The following is a 24,085-nucleotide window of genomic DNA, read 5'->3' as shown; positions in this document are numbered from 1 at the left end:
ACAGAGGGTGCAGTGGGTATATTGTTGTGATTTTTGTTTATATTATATGTGAGATGGTACAATATTATTTGAAAATAAATCAACTAAAGAAGCATATATTGAATCACAGAAAAACTAATAATATAGCTATAAAGAGATATAAATAATAAAATAATATAGTTATGAAGAGATAAAATAGGTAATTTATCGGAGATAAAATAAGTTATTTAAAAGTACTTGATAACAAGGGGTAAGAAAACAAAAAATAATTTAAAAAGACAAGATAGGGCCTGGCCCCATGGCTGAGTGGTTAAGTTCATGCACTCTGCTGCAGGCGGCCCAGTGTTTCCTCGGTTCGAATCCTGGGCACAGACATGGTACTGCTTATCAAGCCACGCCGAGGCAGCGTCCCACATGCCACAACTAGAAGGACCGCAACTAAGAATATACAACTATGTACCGGGGGGCTTTGGGGAGAAAAAGGAAAAAACCAAAATCTTTAAAAAACAAAAAAAGACAAGATAACTATTAAAAATAGCAAAATGATAAACTTCAACCCAACTATGTTAATAATTACATTCAATATACATGGACTAAACACGTTATTTAAATGTCTGAGAATGTGAGACTAGATAGAAAAGCAAAATCTAACTAAATTGTGTCAAAAACTACTGTAAACATAAGGATAATATAGGAAAAAGTGTCTTAAAAGTGAAGGAAAAGCAAAATATAATAGGCAATTGCTAGGCATAAAAATGACAGTGGTTCTATTAAAATCAGATAATGTAAACTTTTATATAGAATGTTATCAAAGAAAGAGAGGATCATTTCATAATGAAAATGTAATTAATTAAGCAAGATGCCATAAAATATCTAATTGTGCATTTACATAACACATAGTTTCAAAATGCAAGAAGTAAAATATAACAACAGCAAAGAAGCAAAACATTTATGATTACAGTTGCATATGTTGTTACCCTTTTTTAAAATAGAAAAAATAAACAAAACTAGTGAGGAATCAAATGATTTGAACGTTAACAAACAACTTCACTTCACTGACATTTATTTGTTAACATGAACATAAATAGAAGAGTACTCATTATTTTCAAATGGACATGGAGAAGTCACCAAGATAGACTATTTGCTTAGACATAAAACATGTCAATAAATTTAGAAGAATTGAAACTTTGCATAGTGTCTTTGCTTTCTTATCACACCAGAAATAAATTAGAAAGCAAGATCAAATATGTATCTGCAAAATTTTTCTCAAAAATATTTGGAAATTAATCAATAAAGGAATAAATAATTCATGAGCAAAAGAAGATATGACACAGAAAGTAAAAAAATAATTTTAACTGAATGAAAATAAAAATTTAACAGTCCAAAATTAGTGTAATGCAGCTAAAGAAATGATTAAAGGGAAATTTATATTTTTAATGGCTATATTGGAAAAAGAAATGAGGTCGAAGTCAATGATCTAATATTCCATGTTAAAAATGAGAAAAGTAAGACAAGGTAAACTCAAAGTACGTGGAAGAGAGTAAAGGAGGAGTCTAATGAAGGAAATAGAAAATGAAAAAGAAAGAATAGAGATCACAAAATCAAAAGTAACTTCTTTAAAAAATATGAATAAAACTCATCTAGATAGCCTAATAAAGCAAGAAAGAAGACACAAACGATCAATATCAAGAATTTATGAGGGAACATCACTACATATCCTATAGACATTAAAAAATAATAAGGAAGTATCATGAACAAAATGATCCCAATTTGACAACCTAAATAAAATATACAGATTCCTCGCAAGAAACTAATCACCAAAACTGATTTAAGTAGATATCGAAAAATGATGAACTCTGTTGTCTACTAAAAATTTTGAATTCATGATGCAATAACTTCATTCAAATAGGCTACATGGCTTTACTGGTTGCTTTAGTCTGTTCAGGCTGCTTTAGCAAAAATACCGTAGACGGGGTGGCTTATACAATCATGTGGCATATAATGACTTTTTGCTCAATGAGAGACTGCGCATACAGAGGTGGTCCCATAAAATTATAACAGAGCTGAAAAATGCCTATTGCGTGGCGACATCATGGCTGTCATAATGTCATAGTGCAATGCATTACTCAAGTATTTGTGGTGATGCTAGTCTAAACAAACCTACTATATTTCCAGTCATATGAAAGTTTAGCAAATACAATTGTATACAGTACATAATACTTGATAATGATAATAAACCACTATATTACTGATTTATGTATTTACTACACTTTTTTTTATCATCATTTCAAAGTGTACTCTTTCTGCTTATTAAAAAAAATAGTTTCCTGGGACTGACCCAGTGGCCTAGTGGTTAAGTTCGCATGCTCCACTTCCACAGGCATGGGGTTTACAGGTTCAGATCCCGAGTGCTGACCTAGCAGCACTCATCAAGCCATGCTGTGGTGGTGTCCCACATACAAAATAGAGGAAGATTGGCACAGATGTTAGTTCAACAACAGCCTTCCTCAAGCAAAAGGAGGAAGATTGGGAACAGATGTTAGCTCAGGGCCAATCTTCATCACAAAATAAAACAGTATGCCTTGTTTTACAGCCCCATACGTCTCGTGTTTACTACACCTCTTGTTCACTTGATTTTCTCCTGTGCTTGATTTAATCTCATGTTGTTTTGTTCTTCATGGCCCCTAAGCATACACAATTCACTGCTAATACTGCCACTAAGAGGCCACATCAAGCGATTGATCTGGAAACAAAATGAAAAGTGATTAAGGACTAGAAAATCAGTGATGGTTATTGCTCACAAGTCAGGCATGTCCCATTCCACCATAGCTATGATCTTGAAGAACAAGAACAAAGTGACAGCTGTTAAATAATCTGCTTCAAAGAAGACAATGAGACTAACAAAAATTTAAGAAGGGCCTATATCAGACATGGAGAAACTTCTAAGGACCTGGATTGAAGACCAGACACAGAAGTATATCCCTCTCAGCACCGTGATGATCATGGACAAAGCGAAAATGTGTGTGATGTTGAAAGGAAAGGCTAGGCCTGACTACAATGGTGAATTTACTGCTAGCTCTGGGTAGTTTAAATGATTCAAGAATCATTATTCATTACATAATGTAAAAAAGTTTGATGAGTCTGCAGGTGAAGGCTGATGTGAAGGCAGCTGAAGAATTTTTGGAAACTCTGGATAAACTGATCATGGAGGAAAATTACTTGCCAGAACCAGTATTTAATATGAATGAAACTTCTCTATTCTAGAAACAGATGCCTGAAAGTACCTTCCTTCTTAAGGAGGCTAAGTCAATGCCAGGTTTCAAGGCTTTAAGGACAGGATAATGGTCTTGGTTGGGGGCAATGTTGCAGGCTACAAATTGAAACTCTTTGTGATCAGGCACAGTGAGAACCCCAGGGGCTTTGAGAATCTCAATAAGCAGACACTGCCAGTATACCACAGAGCAATAAGAAATCATGGGTGACCCAGCTCCTCTTCAAAGATGCCCTCCTGAATTACTATGCTGGTGAAATGGAGAAGTACTGTTTGGAGAACCTTTCAAGATTTTGCTTATTGTTGATAATGCTCCTGGGTAGACTCCTTTTACTGGTGATCTTCATCCCAATATCAAGCTCATGTTTCTCCCTCCAAACATCACCTCTTCAATCCAACCAATGGTCCAAGGAGTTATAGCAGCTTTTAAGACTTACTACCTGAGGAAGACTTTTGCCCAGGCTATTGTTGCAACTGAGAAGATACTGATGCAATTCTGGAAGGATTACAGCATCTATGACTGCATCAAGAATGTTGCTTGGACTTGGGGTGATGTCACCAAGAAGTATATGAATGGCATCTGGAAGAAGACACTCAAGATGTTCATCCATGACTTCAAAGGATTTACCAAAGATGAAGAGGTTGCAAAAATCAACAAGGCTGTGGTTTAGTTGGAAAATAACTTTAACTTGGGTGTAGATGAGGATGACATTGAGTAGTTACTAGAGGTAGTTCTGAGGAATTGACTAATGAGGAGTTGTTGGAACTGGAACAGGAACATAATTAGAAACGTTGGTTATTTTACCAATGCTTTGACTGGAATATCATATTTGAGAGGGACATGTATAAACTAAGATATGACAAAACAGCTTTAAGGATACGGTTTATTCCATGAAGCCAATAAAGTCCCTTGTAAGAACAGCCTGGTACCTTACTTACAGGCTTCTGTACAACCTAACCAGGTGAATAAAGAAGATCACTTTCTGGCAGGTGCAAGAACTTTAAGATATGTTGGGAGCCTCAAGAAGAGAGGAATTCACCCATATCTACAGGTGTTGCAGGCAGAATATTTGGCTTGACTTTTTAGCCTCAAGAGGCTATTAAAAGTTCATTCCGGAGACTCCTTATACAAGTTCCAGCACAGCAAATTTAAAAGAGCCTATAAGATCAATTGCTATTCTTGCAGCAATCATGTAAATAACTAGGCCAATTTTTATGAAAAGAGGCTTATTTTACAAACAAATTAGTCTTATCTATCTCCGATAAAATAAGTGTTATTTTAGAGAGAAATCATGTTTCCATAGAAACAAAAATATGCACTTGTGAATATTAGATTCTAGTGCTATTAATTTTTCTTGAAGTTTGTGATTTACCTAAAAACTAGACTGGATCCTAAATTCTTCTAATTTCCTCGAATATTTGGCTACAACTCTCCTAACAAATGTTTCCAATTTTTCTTCCCCTTTTTGCTGGGAATAATTTGGAATTAAAGCTGCCCTTTTCCCTGAAGCCCTTCAAACTGAAGCTGAACTACCTGATATAAAATTAAGAGAGATTTCCACAACAGCCCGTGTATAGGCAATTTTTCTGCCTGTTGCTGAGTAAGCCACTCAAGAAGTTTACCTGAACGCCCAATGACATCACCAGAGATGTTTCAAACCAGAAAAAAAATGCTTCAACCTTGACGTCTAGAATCTTCTTGACTGGATGCCTGCTAGGCTCAGGAGCTTGTTTATAATTTGCTACAGCCATTAACCATTATTTTTCTTTGTTTCCATAGAAATGCCTTTTATTTAATGCCTAATTGCTTGCACCACAGACCTAACTTTGGAAGCCCATCTGCGTCACTGCCTCCTGAAATTAGGCACAACTGTTTAACTGAACTGATTTATTTTCCAGACTAAGAGATTAATTCAGTGAAATAATAAAACAACCTACCAATTCAACTTTTTAAAACTTTTTTTTGGTGAGGAAGATTGTCCCTGAGCTAACATCTGTCAGCCAATATTCTTCTTTTTGCTTGAGGAAGACTGTCACTGAGCTAACATTTATGCCAATCTTCCTTTATTTTGTATGTGGGATGCCACCACACCATGGCTTGATGAGAGGTGCGTATGTCCATGCCTGGGATCTGAACCTGCGAACTCTCGGCCACCAATGTGGAGTATGCGAACTTAACTGCTATGTTGCTGGGCCAGCTCCCCTACTCAACTTTTAATATGTGAAACTTCCATGGAAGTTTTAGAGGAGGGAACTCTTGGGTCCTGGGGAAGACTACTCCAAAATGTCCCACAATAGCATATTGGTTATTTTGAGTTAAAGTTACTTGAGAAGCAAAAAGGGGATTCTGACCCTCCTGTCTCTGGTCCTCCTGAAAGCAGGAAATGAATCTCCTATGTGAACCGTGCTCTCCCTGCATCCTTATCACCAGAGCAAGGAAATTCAGGGCCAAGAAGCTTACATAAACAAACTGCCAATTTACTACCTCAAATCTAAACTCTGCTTAAGTTCCTCACTATTTAGGTACCCCAAACCTAAGTTCTTTGTCCTGTCAATTCCTCACAAGTTTATGTATATTTGTGTAAAAGAAGTTTATACTGCCTGCTTTGTTCACTCTCTGAGTATCATTTCTTTATGATTTTCAATATGTACATTTTAAACTGGGCTTTTTCTCCTGTTAATCTGGTTTTGCATCAATTTTATTATTAGTCCAGCCAAAAGAACACAAGGGAAGAAAGAGGATTTTCTCTGCCCCAACAAAGGCCATATTCAATTCATGTTCCAGCCAACCAACCAAACTAGCAAACTGTTAGAACCCTTTGCAACTCCTGAGCTGAAACCTTAAATGTAGAATTTCTGCTTAGTGAGCCCATATCAATAATTTTGGCCTGACCCAACTTTTTATTCTTTCCACAATTGTCCCACACTCTTAATTCCCACCCCCACATGTATTCCCCCATATTTCTCCTTGTATAAATTAGCAAACTCAAGTCATTCTTTTGGAGTATAATATAACTTCTCATGGGTCACACACTTTGCGCCTCACCATTAGAGGCCTGCTGGAACTTGAATTGAGTTATAGTTGTAGAAGCAAACAAGGTGACGAGCTGGATCCTTGAGGAGAATCAGCGTTGTCTCGCATGACAACTGCTTCAGGAAAGCCATTCCCAATTCCTCAGGCAATGCAGATGGAGGTGGAAAGGCCAATATCACTATGGGTAGAGATACCACTGAGTAGGGAGGCCTCTATCATTTGAGGTGGGGAGGTGATTTCTGCTAAGGTTTGGACCCTCTGACTCAACATTGGGACAGGTAACTAGAGATCTATTCCACAGTCAGTCTGATAATTGTGAATCATTTTAAATTATTCTTCTGAAGATTACTTTAGAAATTCTAATTTATTTCCTTAGGACCTTAAGTAATTACTACACATGTATGCAGTGTTGGTGCTTTTGGTGTTGACGCATGATACTTTAATTTTACTGAAAATGTATCTTAATTTACTTTTGAACTGCTATTTTATACGTTGTTTATGGGAATTCCAAAAAAGAATATATGAATGAATTGAAAAGCATTTCAAGCTCCTGGTTGGAAGACACAACATCATCAAAATTTTAACATTCCAAAGATTATCTGAAATGTAATAGAATCCCAAGAAAAATACTGATTGGATTTTTTTAGAAGTCTAACTTTTTTAGCAGATTCTATATTTTGTCTGGAAAAATAAACAGGAAAGGAAAATCTCTGAAGATGAAGGAAAATGAGAGGGATGTTATGACATATATTAAAACATATTACAAAACCTCATTATTTACAGCAATGTAGTATTAGGAAATAACAGACCAAGCAATAAAAGAGAAGATAAAGTCCAGAAAAAAATCCAAATATGTAAAACATCTAGCACAATATTTGATGAGTGTAAAAATGCCTTCTACAATAAGCTCCAATTAATGATTGCATAGCTTCCATTTGAATCATGCTAGTGGTTGGAACCTTGGCCTTCTCTAGCAATCCATTGTATTCTGATGGTGTTCATTCCATTCCATTGAAGTTCATTTCATTCCAATGCAGTTCTAAACTCCAGTCATTTTCAAGTCCTTTGAGGAGATGTAAACAAATTCACTTCTGAAAATTTTCCAAAGAGTAAATAGAGAATTTATAAATAAAGAAAAATGACTCTCTTTCTCTCTGTCTCTTATACACACACACACACACACACTCAAATTTCTGGATAGGCAATATTAAGTACTGTCTACAAGAGTGCTGATACATGATTAAACATGTTTAAAGTTCTTAAAAATGTTTACTCATGTAGCCTTATAATAAATCTAATAATAAATTTGTATCACGTCATGTGAGTAAAATCCCACATTGGCAAACTTATATTGCAAAGGAGGCACTCTAGTTTCATTGGTAAGGCATTCCCGTCCCCACCCTGTTATCACTAGGAAAAGGAATGCAAAGCTCTGATTGGCTAGGATATAAAAAATACCTTGACTCCCTCCTCAATTTCCCAATAAAAGCCTTGCCATTATCTCAACCTCTAGCTTTGCCACCATGGCTCTCCATCTTTCTTGGACCTCTGTAATAGTTGGTTGTATTTCTGCTTCCTTAGCTGGAATATTCAATAACTCAGATTTATATCCCCGTCTGTGGAAAGAGAGTTCTGGTAAGTTCAATGACTACAGGGTAGAGAATGGAAAATATGTTGATATCTGGGTGTATTCTGAGAGAATGAGGATGTATAAAATCCCAATGAACAAGGTAGCCAGGTATTTTGAAAAATTTGTACACGAAAATGAACAAAATGTCAGGGCCGGCCTGGTGTCACAGCGGTTAAGGTCGCACATTCTGCTTCGGTGGCCCGGGTTTCACAGGTTTGGATTCCAGGTTACCTCTACAGCATGACTGGCAATATCATTCAGGTAAGAATGACTCTTTTTTTAATTTTAATAAATTTCTAATATAATGCAAATGAATAGGGATATCAGGTTTTTAAAAAGTGATTATTTTTCTCTGTCTTCATCACTCCATCTCGTTTCTGCCTCATATTTTCCCATGACTCCCATTTCTTCTCCTTATTTTTCCATATCAAGCATTTAAGGAATGACCTCTGTGTTCAGGACTTTGTACCCAGGACTGGCCAATAGAACTTTCTTCCTTGATGAATATTATGTATATGTACTTTCAAGTATGGTAGCACTATCCACGTATAACTATCGAGCACATGCAATGGAGCTAATGTGACTGAGAAACTAAATTTTTAATAATATTTAATTTGAATGAATTTAAAATTTAAATGACCCAAGTGGCTAGTGACTAACTTACTGGAGAATACTGTACTAGACAGTGGGTGCTCACTAAGGCAAAACACAAGGCTGCCAACCTCTGAAGACTTAGACCTTGTTCATTCAACAATGAACAGCTACTAATAGAATTTGTGTTACGTGTCAAGTTCAGTTCCAAACCCTGCGAATACACCCAGGCACAAAATACAGATTGTATACATTACTTAAATAAGACTGTATAAGCTTAGTGTGCTATATGTGAAATTCTCTGATTGGAGTGACGATGGAGAGAGAGCCTGTGTTGGAAAATCTTTCTCTATAAAAGTTCTCCTCCTCTTGAAAATAGCATCAACACTCAGGAATTAGATTGGAGATTTTTTTGGGACAAAAATCATCATAAATCTAGAGTTATCTTTGTTCTGGCCAACAAAAGCAATTCAAGAGGTAAGTGATGAGGACCAATGAGAAAATTTGTATTGCTTTTTGGAAAAGATTGGAGAGGAGACCGTGGTGATATATAGTAACCGAGACCTAGAATTTACTGAATAATTATGCCCATTGACTGTTTGCTTCTTGCTTGGTTAGCACGGGACTTTTTAAAAACAGCGTCATCAGTCATGTCATCACAATCAAGACAATGAACGTATCTATTAACACCAAAAGTCACTTTAAATCCTTTATCAGTCCTTCCTCATTCCCCTCCCTGCCCCAACAGCCTTGCCCTAAGAAACCACTTCTCTTCCTTTTGTCCCTGCAGTTAGCTTTGAATTTTCTAGAATTTTGTTTAAATGAAATCATACAAATATTTTATTAATGAAGAATCCTTATTTTGAGATTTACCCATCATATTGTGTGTACCAAAAGTTTTCACTTTTTTGTGTAGCAGATAGATTTTAGTAGAAAAAATAATGAAGCCAGTAAGGCAATATTGGGAGGTTATGCCAAGACAAAGAGGTACCAGGGAAGGAAAAAAAGATGAAAAAAGGAAGGGGCACTGAACAACTAGTAATTTGTTTCGTAATTTCATGTAGAAAGGGAACAAGACTCTGACTTTACCTCGTGAGGTGACATTTACTTTTACCTGTCTGGTAGCTCAATGCTAAGGACTGTGGAGAATATATAAGGAATTTAAGGGAGTTTTTCACGACTTTCCTCAAAGAATTATACATTGTTGGAAAAGAAATCTAGGAATAAACCAACCATTGGACAATAAGAGACCAAAGTATACAGTACTGGATAGTGGTTTTTTAAAGGAAAAACTTAGTTTTTCCCAACTGTGTCTTTCTAACCTGTGTGTCTCTTTTACTCTCACACTACTACCACACTCACACAGAACACTTCCCTTCTGACACGTCTAGTCACAAAACACGTCTGGGGTTTTTCCCCACACCAAGCAAGTCTCTGCAGTACGAGGTAGGTGTCCTACAATCTAACTCAATTCTCACACTATCTGCCTTAAGATAGCGCCGCATTCCACAGGCTAGGGGCTCAGTCCCACAAGACTGCTCCCACCCCACTTCTGCTACCAAGTATAAGCAGTAGGTCCCCAGGTTACCCACAACTTCTGTCTGACTTGGCTACAAATCAGGAGTTCCCACAACCCCTTACTTGGGTTCAATTAATTTGCTAGAATGGCTCACAGAACTGAGGGAAACTCTTACTTATGTTTAACTGTTTATTTTTTTATTTTTATGTTTTCCGGTTTTATTGAGATATCATTGATGTATATCATTGCATTAGTTTAAGGTCTACAAATAATTATTTGCTATATGTATATATTGTGAATTGTTTACCACAATAAGCTTAGTTAACATCTGTTATGTCATATGGTTATGGATTTTTTTTCTTGAGATGAGAACTTTTAAGATCTACTCTCTCAGAAACTTTCAAATATACAATACAGTATGGTTAACTATAGTCACCATGTTATATATTGCATCCCAAGAACTTATTTATCTTATAACTGGAAGTTTGTAACTCTGACCTGCTTCACTCATTTCCCCATCCTCCAACCCCTGCCTCTGGCAACACCAATCTGTTCTCTGTTTCTATAAATTCGGTTTTTTGAGATTCCACACATAAGTGAGATCATACAGTGTTTGTTTTTCTCTGTCAGACTTATTTCGCTTAGCATGATGCCTTCAATGTCCATCCATGTTGTCACTAATGGCAGGATTTCCTCTTTTATGGCTGGATAATATTCCACTGTATATGTATATATATTTTCTTTATCCGCTCATCTGTCAACACTTAGATTGCTTCCATGTCTTGGCTAATGTAAATAATGCTGCAATGAACATAAGGATGCAAATATCTCTTTGAGATAGTGGTTTCATTTCCTTTGGATATATACTCAGGAATGGAATTGCTGGATGATATGGTAGTTTGATTTTTACCTTCTTGAAGAATCTTCATAGTGTTTTCCATAGTGGCTGAAGAAATTTACTTTCCCACCAACAGTGCACAAGGGTTTCCTTTTCCCTACATCCTTGCCAAAGCTTATTACCTCTTGTCTTTTTAATAGTAGCTATTCTAACAGGTGTGAGATGAAATCTCATTGTGGTTTTAATTTGCATTTCCCTGATGATTAGTGATGTTAAGCACATTTTCTTATACTTGTTAGCCATTCGTATGTCTTGTTTGGAAAAATATCTATTCAGTTCCTCTGCCCATATTTTAATTGGATTGTTCAGCTTGTTTGCTATTGAGTTGTAGTAGTTCTTTATACATTTTTCAGGTTAGCTACTTATCAGATATATGATTTGCAAATATCTCCTCTCATTCTGTATGTTGCCTATTCATTTTGTTCATGATTTCCTTTCTGTGCAGAAGCTTTTTACTTTGATATAGTCGTACTTGTTTATTTTTGCTTTTGTTGCCTTTGCTCTTGCTGCTAAATCCAAAAAAGTCAGTGCCAAGACTAATGTCAAGGAGCTAAGCTACTTTATTTATACCTTGTAATTATTTTCCCCTCACATAGATTGTTCTGAGACACCTCCCAGGAACAAAGATAATCCAATTATTAATCTTACAATAACTTTATATCACCTGACTTCAAGATAAAGCCAAATCCCTTAGAGCTGTAGGAATTTTTTTATTGAGTGCAATTTCCATATAACATTGCATTAGTTTCAGACGTACAACATAACGATTAGATATTTGTGTATATTGTGAAATGATCACCACAATAAGCCTGGTTAACATCCATCACCACACATAGTTACAACTTCTTTTCTTATGTTGAAAACTGTTAAGATCTACTTTTAGCAACTTTAAAATATTCAATATAGTACTGCTAACTATAGTCACCATACTGTATATTACATCCTCATGACTTGTTTATTGATTATAGAGGCAGCATACCTTTACCAATTTATTAAAAGATATTATAAAGGATACAGATAAACAATCAGATGAAGAGATATATAGGGCAAGGTCTGATAGGGTCCTGAACACAGGGGTTTCTGCCCTTGTGGAGTTATGGTGCACCACCTTCCCAAGGCGGATGTGTTCACCAACTTGGAAGCTCTCCAAACCCCCTACAATTGGGATTTTATGAAGGACTCCTCACATAGGCGTGATCAATTATTCACTCTGTTTCCAGCTCCTCTCCCCTTCTGGAGGATGAGGGTTAAGGCTGAAAGTTGCAAGCTTCTAATCATGGCCTGGTCTTTCTGGTGACCAGCCCCCATCCAGGAGCCATCCAGGAGTCTACCCAGTCACCTCAGTAGAACAGAAGATGCTCCTAGAGCTCTTATCACTTAGGAAATTACAAAGGTTTAGCAGCTCCGAGCCAGGAACTGGGGACATAGAGCACTATATATATATATATATATATATTTTCTATTATCTCACAAGTGTGATAAGATCTTCAGAAGAGAGAGAGGGTTGTATGCTGGAATAATCACTGAAGGAAAAGAGAATTGGAGTAAATCTTAAAAACTGAATAGAATTTGGATGGATAAAAGAAAAGGAAAGAAGAGTAATCCATGTGGGAAGAAATATTATGAGATTAAAAAAAAAACAAGTTTGAAAGTATTGTGACGTGGGTGTGTGTGGGTGTGTGTATGTGTGTGTGTGTGTGTGTGTGATACCAAGAAAGAGGGGTAGAGAGGAAAAGCCTAGCCCAATCAGAAATACACACAGTGTACTTAGGAGATAAGTTAATTGGAATATTGTGTAAGTAGGCCAGGAATTTGAGTTTGAAACAGTAAGAAATACCAAATTACTTTGTGTCTTGAAGAAATAGATATGACAAAAACAGTTTTCTTCTTCAGGATTATTGGAAATGAGTGTTATATTAACTAAAAGAAAAAAATGAAATCATTGAGACCAGCTCAGACACTGTAGAACTAATCCAGGTGTGAGGTACAAATGTGGATTAAAGAGTAGTCAAGGGAAGCAAAACAAAAAAATTTTAAAGGAAAAAAAGAGAGGATGCTGACATAGATTGTCCAATAAGGAGGGAAGCAGAGATAAGGATGCCTAAAGGAGTGGTGAAACTGAAAAAGAATTTATTCTTCCAGCAGAAAGAGGAAAGTTCACAAAGGAGGCTTACTTGTGTTGAAGACGATGAGTTCAGTCTCAGGCGTCAGTCTGAGGTGACATGAAATCACAGACAGAGGGGCTCTGTAGGGATTTGACCAGAACAGAACTGGAGCACAGCGAGGATTCAGGACAGAGGACCCAGATGTCAGCAACGTAAGACAATCCTTAGTTTAGTATAATGTGTGATGATCCTCAGAGAGTAGGTTTAAAAGGAGAGAGAGTCTTGGAGGCAGGATTCAGAACAACCCTCAAAGGAGACGAAGTCTAAAAACCAGTAGAGGAATGTGACACAGACTTGAATTTTATTCCAGTTTAAGAAAAGAAGTAATGATTTTGAGAAATTTATATGAATTAACAGAACTACTCAGATCTTTACTCTTGCCCACTTGAGGGTAAGCAGGTCAAGAAGAGCCAAGTGAGAAACTAGAATGAGATGGTAAAAGAGAAACAGCATAGCTTCGTGGGAAACAGACAGGCACGACTGGTGACATAGTGAGGACATAGTGAGTGTAGGGACTGGAATGAGAAAGAAGAAAGGTGAGAGTTGCTGAAAAACATCTTTAGGAGAAAAGAGGAGGATGTATCCAGTGAAGGAGACAAGTAAGACGAGAGGAGCAAAACTCAACCCACCGCTTAGGAGAGACTTTGAGAAAAGACGAAGCTAGCAAGAGTAGAGAGAATAAGCCCAGTATAGAAATGGTTGAAAGGGGGAAAGAAATGAGCATAGAGTGGGAAGATAACTGAAGGGATATGCAGGGACTATACACAGAAGGTACAATAGATTAAAAAATTTAAATTTTTTTGAAGTTTTGAAAATAGGAAATAAGAGAGGAGAAGAAAAAAAGAGGAAAAAAAGAATAGTAGCTAATATTTATGTGCACATGTTCACTACACTGAGCTCTTAATATTTCCATCTTCATTTAACACTCCCTAAACCTGTATCAGGTAATTATAGTTAGTGTCCTTAGTATCTAGATTAGAAAATTGAGACTTGTAGAATTTTTTATCCAAGGTCAAAGAAAATGTTATAAATGGAATAGCACTATATGTAGCCTTTTTAAAGATTGCCTTTTTCACTAAGCATAAAGGTCTCAAAATCCGTCTAAATTATTGTGCCTATCAATAATTTCCTCCTTTTTATTGCTGAGTAGTATTCCATTATATGGATGTGCCAGACATTTATACCAGACACAGCTGACAGACATTTGAGTTATTTCCTATTTTTTGCTGTTAGAAATAAAACTACCATGGACTCATGGAGTTCAGGTTTTCATGTGAATGTAAGTTTTTATTTCCTTGGGATAAATGCCCAAGACTGCAACTGTTGGGTTATGTGATAAGTGTACAGTTAGTTTTGTGAGAAATTGTCAAACAATTTTCCACAGTAACTGTACCATTTTACATTCTTACCTGCAATATATGATTGACCCAGTTTTTCTGCATCCTTGCCAGTACATAAACATAGAATTTACAGATTTATAGGGGCAGAGCTAGAGATGGGAGTTAATCATGTAGGCATTTTTTATCTGTGTAAGTGACAAAGCATAAAACTGGGGAGCCCCCAAACTGAAATCACTGCCTTGAGAATAGCGTTTGTTCAGAACACATTGTTCTGAACACATCTGTTAATCTGAATTCAAATCGCACATTAGTGCAGGAAAAAAGATAATTAGGATGCAGTGTCTGAAGGTTTCTTGCCCTCCAAAAATAAATTCTGTGTCTTCTTTTTCCCTGTATCTTTAAAATCATTAATTAAGTTTTGGGTTGGGAAAGATTGGTGATTCATGTAAATCTGCTTTGACAGTTATATTCTTTGTAAGATATTCATGATAAGAGAAATGCCAATAAAATACACACTGGCACACCATTTCTCTACTCGGAAATTAGTAAAAAGCCACGCAGCTTAAAATCTTCATTACTGGTTGCAGGACAAATTAGCACAACACCCACAGAAGAATCTGGCCATATATAACAAAACAACATATATCCTCACTTTAAAAAAACTTTTTGTTTTGCAATAATTATACATTCATAGGAAAGTGCAAGGAAATGTACAGGGAGGTCCCAGGCACCCTTCACCTAAACACTCCCAATGTTAACATTTTACATTATCAAAACCAGAATATTGACATTGGCTCAATCCATACAGCTTATTCAGATTTCACCAGTTACACCTGCAAGGAAATGCAAATTTATCATATAAAATTATACATTTGTGCATAAAGCTTTGTGTAATCACTACCATAATCAAGATACTTAATTATCCTATTACCACAAGACTTACTCATCCTTCCTTTTTAGATCTACATTCAGCTTATCCCTTCCTCTACCTGGAGCCCTGGCAGTGATTAATCTGTTCTTCATGGCTATACTTAATGTTATTTCACAAATATTACATAGTAGTAATAGTAGTAGTATGTTTCCTTTTGAGATTGGCTTTTTTCTCAGAATAATTTCCTTAAGATTCATTCGAGTTGATGCCTATATCAGTGGTTTGTTCCTATTTACTGCTGTGTAGTATTCCATGGCATAGATATACAGTTTGTTTATCCACTCATCCACTGAAGCCACTTGGGTTTTTGGCTATTACAGTCTTTGACTGTTACACATACAGCTGCTATGAATATCTGCGTACAATTTTCTGCACGAAAATATGTTATCATTTCCCTGGGATGCATGCCTAAGGGTTTAATTTCTGGGTTACGTGGTAAGACCATTTTCAGCTTTAAAGAGAACTGTGGTACTATTTTCCAGAGTGGTTGTACCATTTTACATTCCTACTAGCAATGTATGAATGATCCAATTTCTCACATCCTTACTAGCATTTGTGTTATCACTGCTTTTATTTTAGGCATTCTGATAGGCATCCAGTGATATCTCACCGTGATTTTAATTTTCATTTCTTCAATGGTTAATGATGTTAAACCTCTTTTCATGTGCTATTTCATGTGTTTATCTGCATCTTTTCTTCAGTAGAAAGTCTGCTTGTATCTTTTGCCCATTTTCTAATTGGCTTGTTTGTTGTTGAGTTTTGAGAATTCTATGTATAGTCTGGATACAAGTCTTTTGTTGGATATGTGGTTTGCAAATATTTGCCCTCAGTCTGTAGTTTATCTTTTCATCCTCATAACAGAATCTTCCACACAGGAAATTTTTTTTATTTTTCTGAGTTCAATTTGTCAATTTTTCTTTTAAGAATTTTCACTTTTAAGTGCTTTGGAGTCAAGTCTAAGAACTCTGCTTTGTCCTAGGTCTCAAAGATTTTATCCTACGTTTGTGCTAGTTTTATGTTTTACATTTATGTCCCTGATGCACTTTGAGTTGATTTTGTATAAGGTGTTGTGGATTAGACTGAGGTTTATTTGTTTGCCTGTGGATGTCTAATTGCTCCAGCACCATTTATTCAAAAATCTATCCTTCCTTTATTGAATTGATTTTGCAATTTTGTCAAAAATTCATTGCACATATTTGTGTAGCCTTATTTCTAGCTTCCCTATTCTGTTCTGTTGATCCATGCATCTCCTCCTCCCACGGTACCACACTGTCTTGACCACAGCAGCTATGCAGTAAACCAGGAAGAATGATTCTTCCCATTTTATTCTTACAGTGAAAGATTGTTTTTACTTAAAGGGTCTTTCCCTTTCTGTATAAATTTCAGAGTAAGATTGTTTACATGTAGAAAAAAACTTATTAGGATATTAATAAGAATTTTGTTAAACTTAAAGATACATTTAGGGAGATTGACATCTTTACTATATTGAGTTTTCCAAACCATAGGTATTGTTTGTCTCTACAAGCATTAAGGTCTTTGATTTCTTTCATCTTGAAGACCTTTACACGTTTTCTTATATTTAAGCCCCAGCACTTCATTTTCTTTGGAGTGCTTATAAACGGTACTTTAAAAAAAATTTGGTTTACAGTTTTTAGTATATAGAAATGATTGATTTTTGTTTGTTCATCTTGCATCTTGGGTGATTTTCTTGCTGTCCTTCTGTTATTGGTTTCTAGATTGATTTCATTGTGATCAGAACATACTTTCTATTATTCCAATTCTTTTAAGTTTGTTAAGGTTTTATTGTCCAGGATGTGATCTATCTTTATGACTGTTACATGGGCACTTGAAAAGAATTTATATACTGCTGTTGTTGGGGGAGTGTTCCTTAAATGTCTATTAGATTTTGAAGCACTTTTATGATGGCTGGCTTAAAACTCTTGGCAGATAATTTCAACATCTGATTCATCTCAGTATTGGCATCTGTTGATTATAATTTCTCATTAAAATGATTGTTTTTCTGGTTCTTATGATGTCTGGTGATTTTCATTGTATCCTACACGTTTGGTTATTATGTTAAGAGACTCCTAATCCTATATAAATCTTCCATTTTATCACAGAATAGCCTTATTTAGGTTTAGCAAGTTGTTTAGCAGTCAACTTTTGTGTGCTTTAGTCCAATGACAGTTTAGTTTTCTCAGCCTTTACAATGTTATTCTTATCTATTGTGTTCTTCTGGTGCTATTGGGCTCCCACTCAATATTTACTGAAGAAGTCACTTCTCTGAGTCACCTGCTGTCACTGAGAAACAATCTGGGTGAGGGCAGAAGCTGCAGGTGTGGAGGTCATATAGGCACAGGGCTTCACGCTGCTGGCCTTTTGGAGGATGGGACTACCCATGTATGCCTTGGTTGTGGAGTGGGAGCTGCCTGCTCATTAGTCTGCCTGCAGCTGTTCAGGTTGTGGAGTGGGGCCTGGGACCCCACTAGGTCTCGGTTGGGCCTCCCCTTTCCTGGTCCTTGGCCAAAGAGAGCAGCTTTTCTTGTTCCTGTGTATTCCTATTGGAAGTTCCAGCTTGCAGGTCTCTCTGGCTCCCAGTCTTGGGTTAGGTAGAAAATGAATGAAAACTCAGAAAACTCATCACAATGTCATTCCTAAACTCCTGAGCTCTCTAGCCAGTCCACATTCTTCTATCCAGCATTCTGAGTCCTTTTATCATGGTCTGTAGAATAATTTCGAGGGCATTTCATTCTATGTAGAGGGGAGAATTAGGGAAATGTGAATCTATGCCATTTTGTTCCAAAATCACAAGTTCCTATGCACTAATCTTTTGAACAAGCAATTTATCTTCTGGGAATTTACCTGAAAGATTCACCTCCTAAGAAGTGGAAAACATTATATATCCAAAGTTATTCACTGTGATATTCTTGGCATTTGAAACATATTGGAAAAAGATCTAAATGGCCATACATAACATATTGGTTGAGTAAACTTTGAAACATCCACACAGAGAAGTGCTAGGTAGTTATAAAAAAAAAAAAAAAAACACTTTTTAAATGAAGACTATCTCTATAAGGGCATATATAATAATTTCCCAGAGAAAAATTTAAGTGAAAAAGTTAGGACTCCAAAGAGTAAATATAGTATTCTACCTTTTGTAGGAAAAGTAAGAGAATAATAAGAGACATATACATAAATATAGAAGTAGATAAATAGATAGACATAGAGATATACTTATTTTTACAAAGAAAAAAATCCAGAATGGATAAACCGGAAACTAACTGGTCACTCATGTGTGAGTAAACATGGGTTAAGCAAGGATAACAAAAGGAAAAAAATTTGTGGTATATCCTTTTCATATGGTTTTGGCATTTAACACATTAATAATTTACATTAAAAATAAAATTAAATGAAGATAGTTAAAAACAAAAAATTGAATCTTAACATAAACAAATGAACCTAACAGTATATCAAAATGATAACACACATACAAAAGATTGCCTTTGATGGAAAATTACACAACAGAAACAGGTTAATCACTGTTTTTATTCAATTTTACAGCAGAGATTATAACCAAAGTGAGAGAATTCTAGTTTTGTGCCTGAAATCTGTGATGCAGCAAACTACCTCATGTCCTGGAATATTACAATGATGCCCTTAAATAATTCTTTGGCTACTACTGTTCTAGTAACAACACAATTCTGTATCACTATATCATCCCTTTTTATAAAGGACCAATTTTTTTCTCAGGTATATTTGAAGACATTTCAACACACTGAATGTAAGAAGACACATCAAATTTGACAAATAAAATGTGAGTGAAAACATATTAGATGCTTATAGATAGTTAATCAAGAAAAAATATTGGCAATTAAACAAACTTTCACCTGATTTTGTTACTGAACCAAAGTGGATTTGCTTCTCGGTGAGTTGAAATCAAGCCTTTACCAGAAGTAGTGGTCACACAAAGTACACTTTATTTGCAGCAAATAAGGAGACCACAGGGAATCAATTCCAAAGCCATGGCTCCCCAGGAGAAAGAAAACAGAGACCCTTTTGTTTGGATGGAGAACGAATATTCAAAAGTTTTGTCATCACGTGTATAGGTGGGTATAAGCTCAGATAGGCATAGTTTGAAAACGTTTGCTTTCACATACATCACATGTTATGCTAATAAGGCTTAAGCTCCTCCTGGGGCAGAAATCTTAACATTTAAAAGAAGCAAAGGTAACTTTTGGACAAATCTCAGCCCGTCTGCACAGGCGTTGCTCTTGCCATGGGGTTTGGACCAGTTCAGGGCAGTTGGCGATTGTATCTCTTAACATTAGTTAAAAAACAGCTTTGGGAAACAGTTAGGTGCTTTCAAAACCTCCTTTGAGTTACTTGGGGCAGTTAGTTGGTGAGAATTTCACTGCCAGGTTATATTAAAATTCTGTATAAATTGAAAGTGGTTAATAAGTGGTAGCCAATCTTTCCTGGGCCTGTGTTGTTACCCAACTCAAGTCCACAAGCATCAAGTTTCACTTTAAGGATTATGAAACAGCTATATAGCAAGGAGGATGAATAAACACAAAGGGCAATAAAAAAAAGTTTCAATGTAGCCATTTGGTACAGAACAATTAGCTTAGAACTGAAAATTAAGAGCTACTGGTTTCTTTTTTTTTTTTTTTTCGCTGCTCTATTCACAATATATCCAGAATACAATCTCATTTGCTAAAGTCAAATGCAATTAAATGCGTTAAATGAAGACCTGTTGCATGCATGGCAACGTGCATGGAAGATTCATAGAAGAACAGACACTTGAACTGGCGTCTTAGCAAGCTACAACTCACGCCTGGAACTCACCTGAGTGCATACAAATGAGTTCTCCCTCACACTGTACTTATCACTTCATTTCTCATTGCATTCCATTTTTAACCGCTTCAAGATTTCCTTCCAGGGCAAAGCAAGTTATATGGAAAGGAAAGCTATGTGTGTAAATAAAGATGGATTCTAACTCAGAGGCCATCTGCTCTGTAAAATCTCCCTTTACCTGATGTCCCATTGCCAACTCAGACCTACAGATACCACTCCCTTTTCAGAACTTTTATAACTCTTTCCTCACAATTTTCTTGAGACATTTTTTAGCCCTGAGAATAAATATTATCTGAGTCTTTTAAATGTTTTCATTCTCCATAACATATCACACTTATTTGGTGTTCACTAAATGGATAATTAATCAAAGAATGACTGAAAGAATAAAGCAATGTCTTCCTTCCAGAAGAAATAAAAAATTAAACTTTCCATTCCATCTAGATTCTTGAGGTAAAGAGTTGTTTAAAAGGCCATCTTGAATTCTTAGGATTAGTAATGTCAATATTGTCTAAAAGACTAAGATGATAACAGTCAATATATTATAATTCGAAAAAATTCCTGACAATTATGCATAAACCTTCCTACTCCACGGACAGGATTCTTGAACATTAAGATGTCTTCCTCCATTACAGTCTTCCAGCATTGCATATGTGTTTAGTTCTCCTCTGTGTAATAAGAAAATGTAAATTATAGGAAGAAGTCAATGGAATATTATTTAGCCATAAAAAAGAAATCTGTCATTTGCAACAACATGGATGAACCTGAATAACATTATGCTAGATGAAATAAGCCAGACAAAGGAAAGACAAATACTGTATGATCTCACTTATATGCAGAATCTAAAAAAGTTGAACTCACATAAGCAGAGAGTAGAATAGTGGTTGCCAGGGACTGGAGGGTGCAGGAAATGGGGAGATGTTGGTCAAAGGGTACAAACATTCAGTTATAAGATGAGTAAGTTCTGGAGATCTAATTTACAGCATAGTGACTACAGTTAATAATACTGTATTTTATACTTGATATCTGCTAAGAAAGCAAATCTTAAATATTCTTAACACACATACACAAAAAATGGTAACTATATGAGGTGATGGATGTGTTATTAGCTTGATTGTGGTAATGATTTCACAATATATATGTGTATCAAAACACTATATTATGTACATTAAATATATGCCATTTTTATTTGTCATTTATACCTTAATGAAGCTGCGAAAAAAGTCAAATTGAAGGTAAAGTTCATCTATCACACAACAAATTACTTTCATTAGAGATTAAATTTTTACAGTAATCTTCTGTTGAACATCTCAGAGACAGGCATCTTTTCTACTTTGTTCCCAAAAGCAGGTCACTGCTGATGCAGCACCAGGAATAAGGTCACTGCTCAATGAATATCTGTCAAACTAGGTCTGAAGGTTGAGAATGATTTTCTAACCAACTCACTTTGGTTAGAATAAACACACAGCACATATATACAGGGAAGCACTGGACCTGCATGAGCCCATGGCCTGCATATTCCCAATTATGGCCCGTAGTTCAGGTTACAGTGCAGGGGTTCTGAATTGACCATCTCTGTGCATCACTCCTGAATCCTCTTGGACTCAATTCTGACTGCAGCCACAGCTGCAATGATCAGTTCCACACAGGCTTTGACTTGATTCATGCAGGTGCAATTTACAGATTAATTTCATCACTCCTTGTACCTCTTACCTACTGTCCTGGGTTCCTTCACCTCTGCTTCTACATGGGACACCTGCAAGAGCCCACTTAACACACTGGACTGTGCAACCAGAACCACAGGAGAGCTTCTACCCTTTGGGTCATCTTTGATGAGTGGATGATGAGAGAAAATGCTTCTCGCTTGCGTCCTCAAGGCCAGTGGTTCTTTCATAAGAATGTTCCATATTAGTCCAAAGACAACATAACACTCTTACCCTTAGTGGAGGGAAGCCAATTATCTCTTCTGTCTTAGCTTTTCCTCCTTTCCTTTTATTCTTTCTCCTTTTCTTTCATTCTGTAACCCCCGAAGTAAACTACCTGGACACAAGGCTTTGGATCAGATCCTGCTAATGAGGATTTTGGATTGACAGATCTGACGTACACATCTGGACTTGGACATGGCTGAGAATTAAGAGAGATTTGGTGAAGTCCCAAATATCATTAAAATGTCTTCCAAATTCTACCTAAAATTACTTACTTTATCATTTTACATTGCTGAAATCCCACCAATTAGAGATTGATTTGGATCAATATTCATCCTTTAAAATACAAGTACCTCTGGGAAGGACATCTAATTTATTATCATGGTTAGTATGAGAGACAGACGGACAGAATACAGAGACAGAAACAAATTTAGGAAGAAATCAAGTCTTACTAAAAATTCTAGAGACTGATACATAGTCAACATTATTTTTTTGGGAGATGGCTAACAAGTGAGGTATCCTATTATCTTTGGCAAGGTATTTTTTTTTTATCTCCGCCCTGTCATTACCAGGAAAGAGAACTGAAAGCATTGATTGGAAGAGGTATAACAAGTAATATGACTTCCTCCTTTACTTCCCAATAAAAGTCCTGTCATAACCTTAATCTCCAGGTTAAACAGTATGGCGCTCGATCTTTCTTGGGAGTATGTAGTAATTGTTTGTATTTTTGCTTCTTTGGCAGGAGCGTCCAGTATCTCAGATGCATATCCCCCTCTGTGGAAAGAGAGTCCTGGTGAGTTCAGTGACTACAAGGTAGAAAATGGAAAGTATGTTATTAATGTCTGGCATTACCTTGAGAGAATGGGGACATATAAAATCCTATTGAACAAGACAGCCAAGTATTTTGAAAAATTTGCACCCGAAAATGAACAAAATATTTTATGGGGATTGCCTGTACATCATGGATGGCAATATTATACAGGTAAGAACGACTCTCCTTCTCATTGCAATTACCCTTTGATCTAACTTTAAAATAAATAGACAGTAGTAACTGGTATATATACTACCACCTTTTTGAAAATTATTTTTTTCTCTCTTTCCCCTTCCTATTCCTTTTCCAGCTATTCTTTTCTCACTCTTCCTCTTCTATTTTTCTCCTCATTCTCCTGTAATCTCTCTGTTAAGCATTTATGGAATGCCCCCTGGGTGCATGGTTTTTCTACCCAGCAATGTCCAATAGACCTTAAAAATCCTCTGTAGGAAAACCTTTCTCTCATATATTCTCTCCCTGAAAACTGTTTCTATGATCAGAAATAAAAGTAGAGATTTATTTTGGAGCAAAAATATCATAAATCACAACCTATCTTATTCTGGCTAAAAATGTCATTCAAGAAATAAGAGATCTTTATCAATAGCTTCCAGAAAACAGTATTGGAAGAAAAGAATCACTGAGAAAGTGGATGTGTTGTGGGAAAGATAAGGGAGGAGACTCTGCAAGTTCTGATCTGTGATAACATCCTAAACTAGGGTAGGGAGGATCTCCTGCCATCCAGTATAACACCTATTCTTAGTCTGTCCTTGGCATGGAGAAGCGGACTTTCTGAATTCCTGAGACATGGTTCAGGAGAAGCTCAAACATAAGGTCCACTGTAAACAATAACCAACACTCTCGAACGGGATGCACATCCACCCTTAGGAAAGTTTTCTATTCCGGGTCCAGTAACGAGCAAATTAAGCAAGACAGAATGTTCGATTGGCTACCTTTCAAAATTTCATTTTCATTTATGAACATAATAAGTGAGATTCTTCTCTTTTTTAAGTGATTGATTTTACTTAGAATTTAATTGAGTTGAACTCTGACATAACTAGGGATAATCAAAATAGGATCAAAAATTATGAAAGTAGCCCATAAAGTTTTTTCACCAACAATATGTGAAGTCTGAAACAGAAG

General features: G+C 36.1%; 1 protein-coding gene across 4 annotated transcripts in view; it reads left to right on the top strand.

The window, feature by feature from the left end:
- Window positions 1-7,791: 7,791 nt before the first annotated feature.
- LOC106839036 (protein LEG1 homolog) overlaps window positions 7,792-24,085 on the top strand; it is a 37,643-nt gene continuing 21,349 nt past the window's right edge. For 3 of the 4 annotated variants that reach the window (XM_044757355.2, XM_070496494.1, XM_070496496.1), the window contains exons 1-2: window positions 7,792-7,919; window positions 22,877-23,116. In XM_044757355.2, the coding sequence (XP_044613290.2) occupies window positions 7,808-7,919; window positions 22,877-23,116 (352 nt within the window). In that variant the 5' untranslated portion in view covers window positions 7,792-7,807. The remainder of the gene's footprint in view (window positions 7,920-22,876; window positions 23,117-24,085) is intronic. The other variant, XM_070496495.1, reaches the window with a different exon arrangement.

The sequence above is a fragment of the Equus asinus genome, chromosome 24 (assembly GCF_041296235.1).
Source record: "Equus asinus isolate D_3611 breed Donkey chromosome 24, EquAss-T2T_v2, whole genome shotgun sequence".
Classification (NCBI taxonomy): Eukaryota; Metazoa; Chordata; class Mammalia; order Perissodactyla; family Equidae; genus Equus; species Equus asinus.
This window is presented reverse-complemented; position numbering and strand designations above follow the sequence as displayed.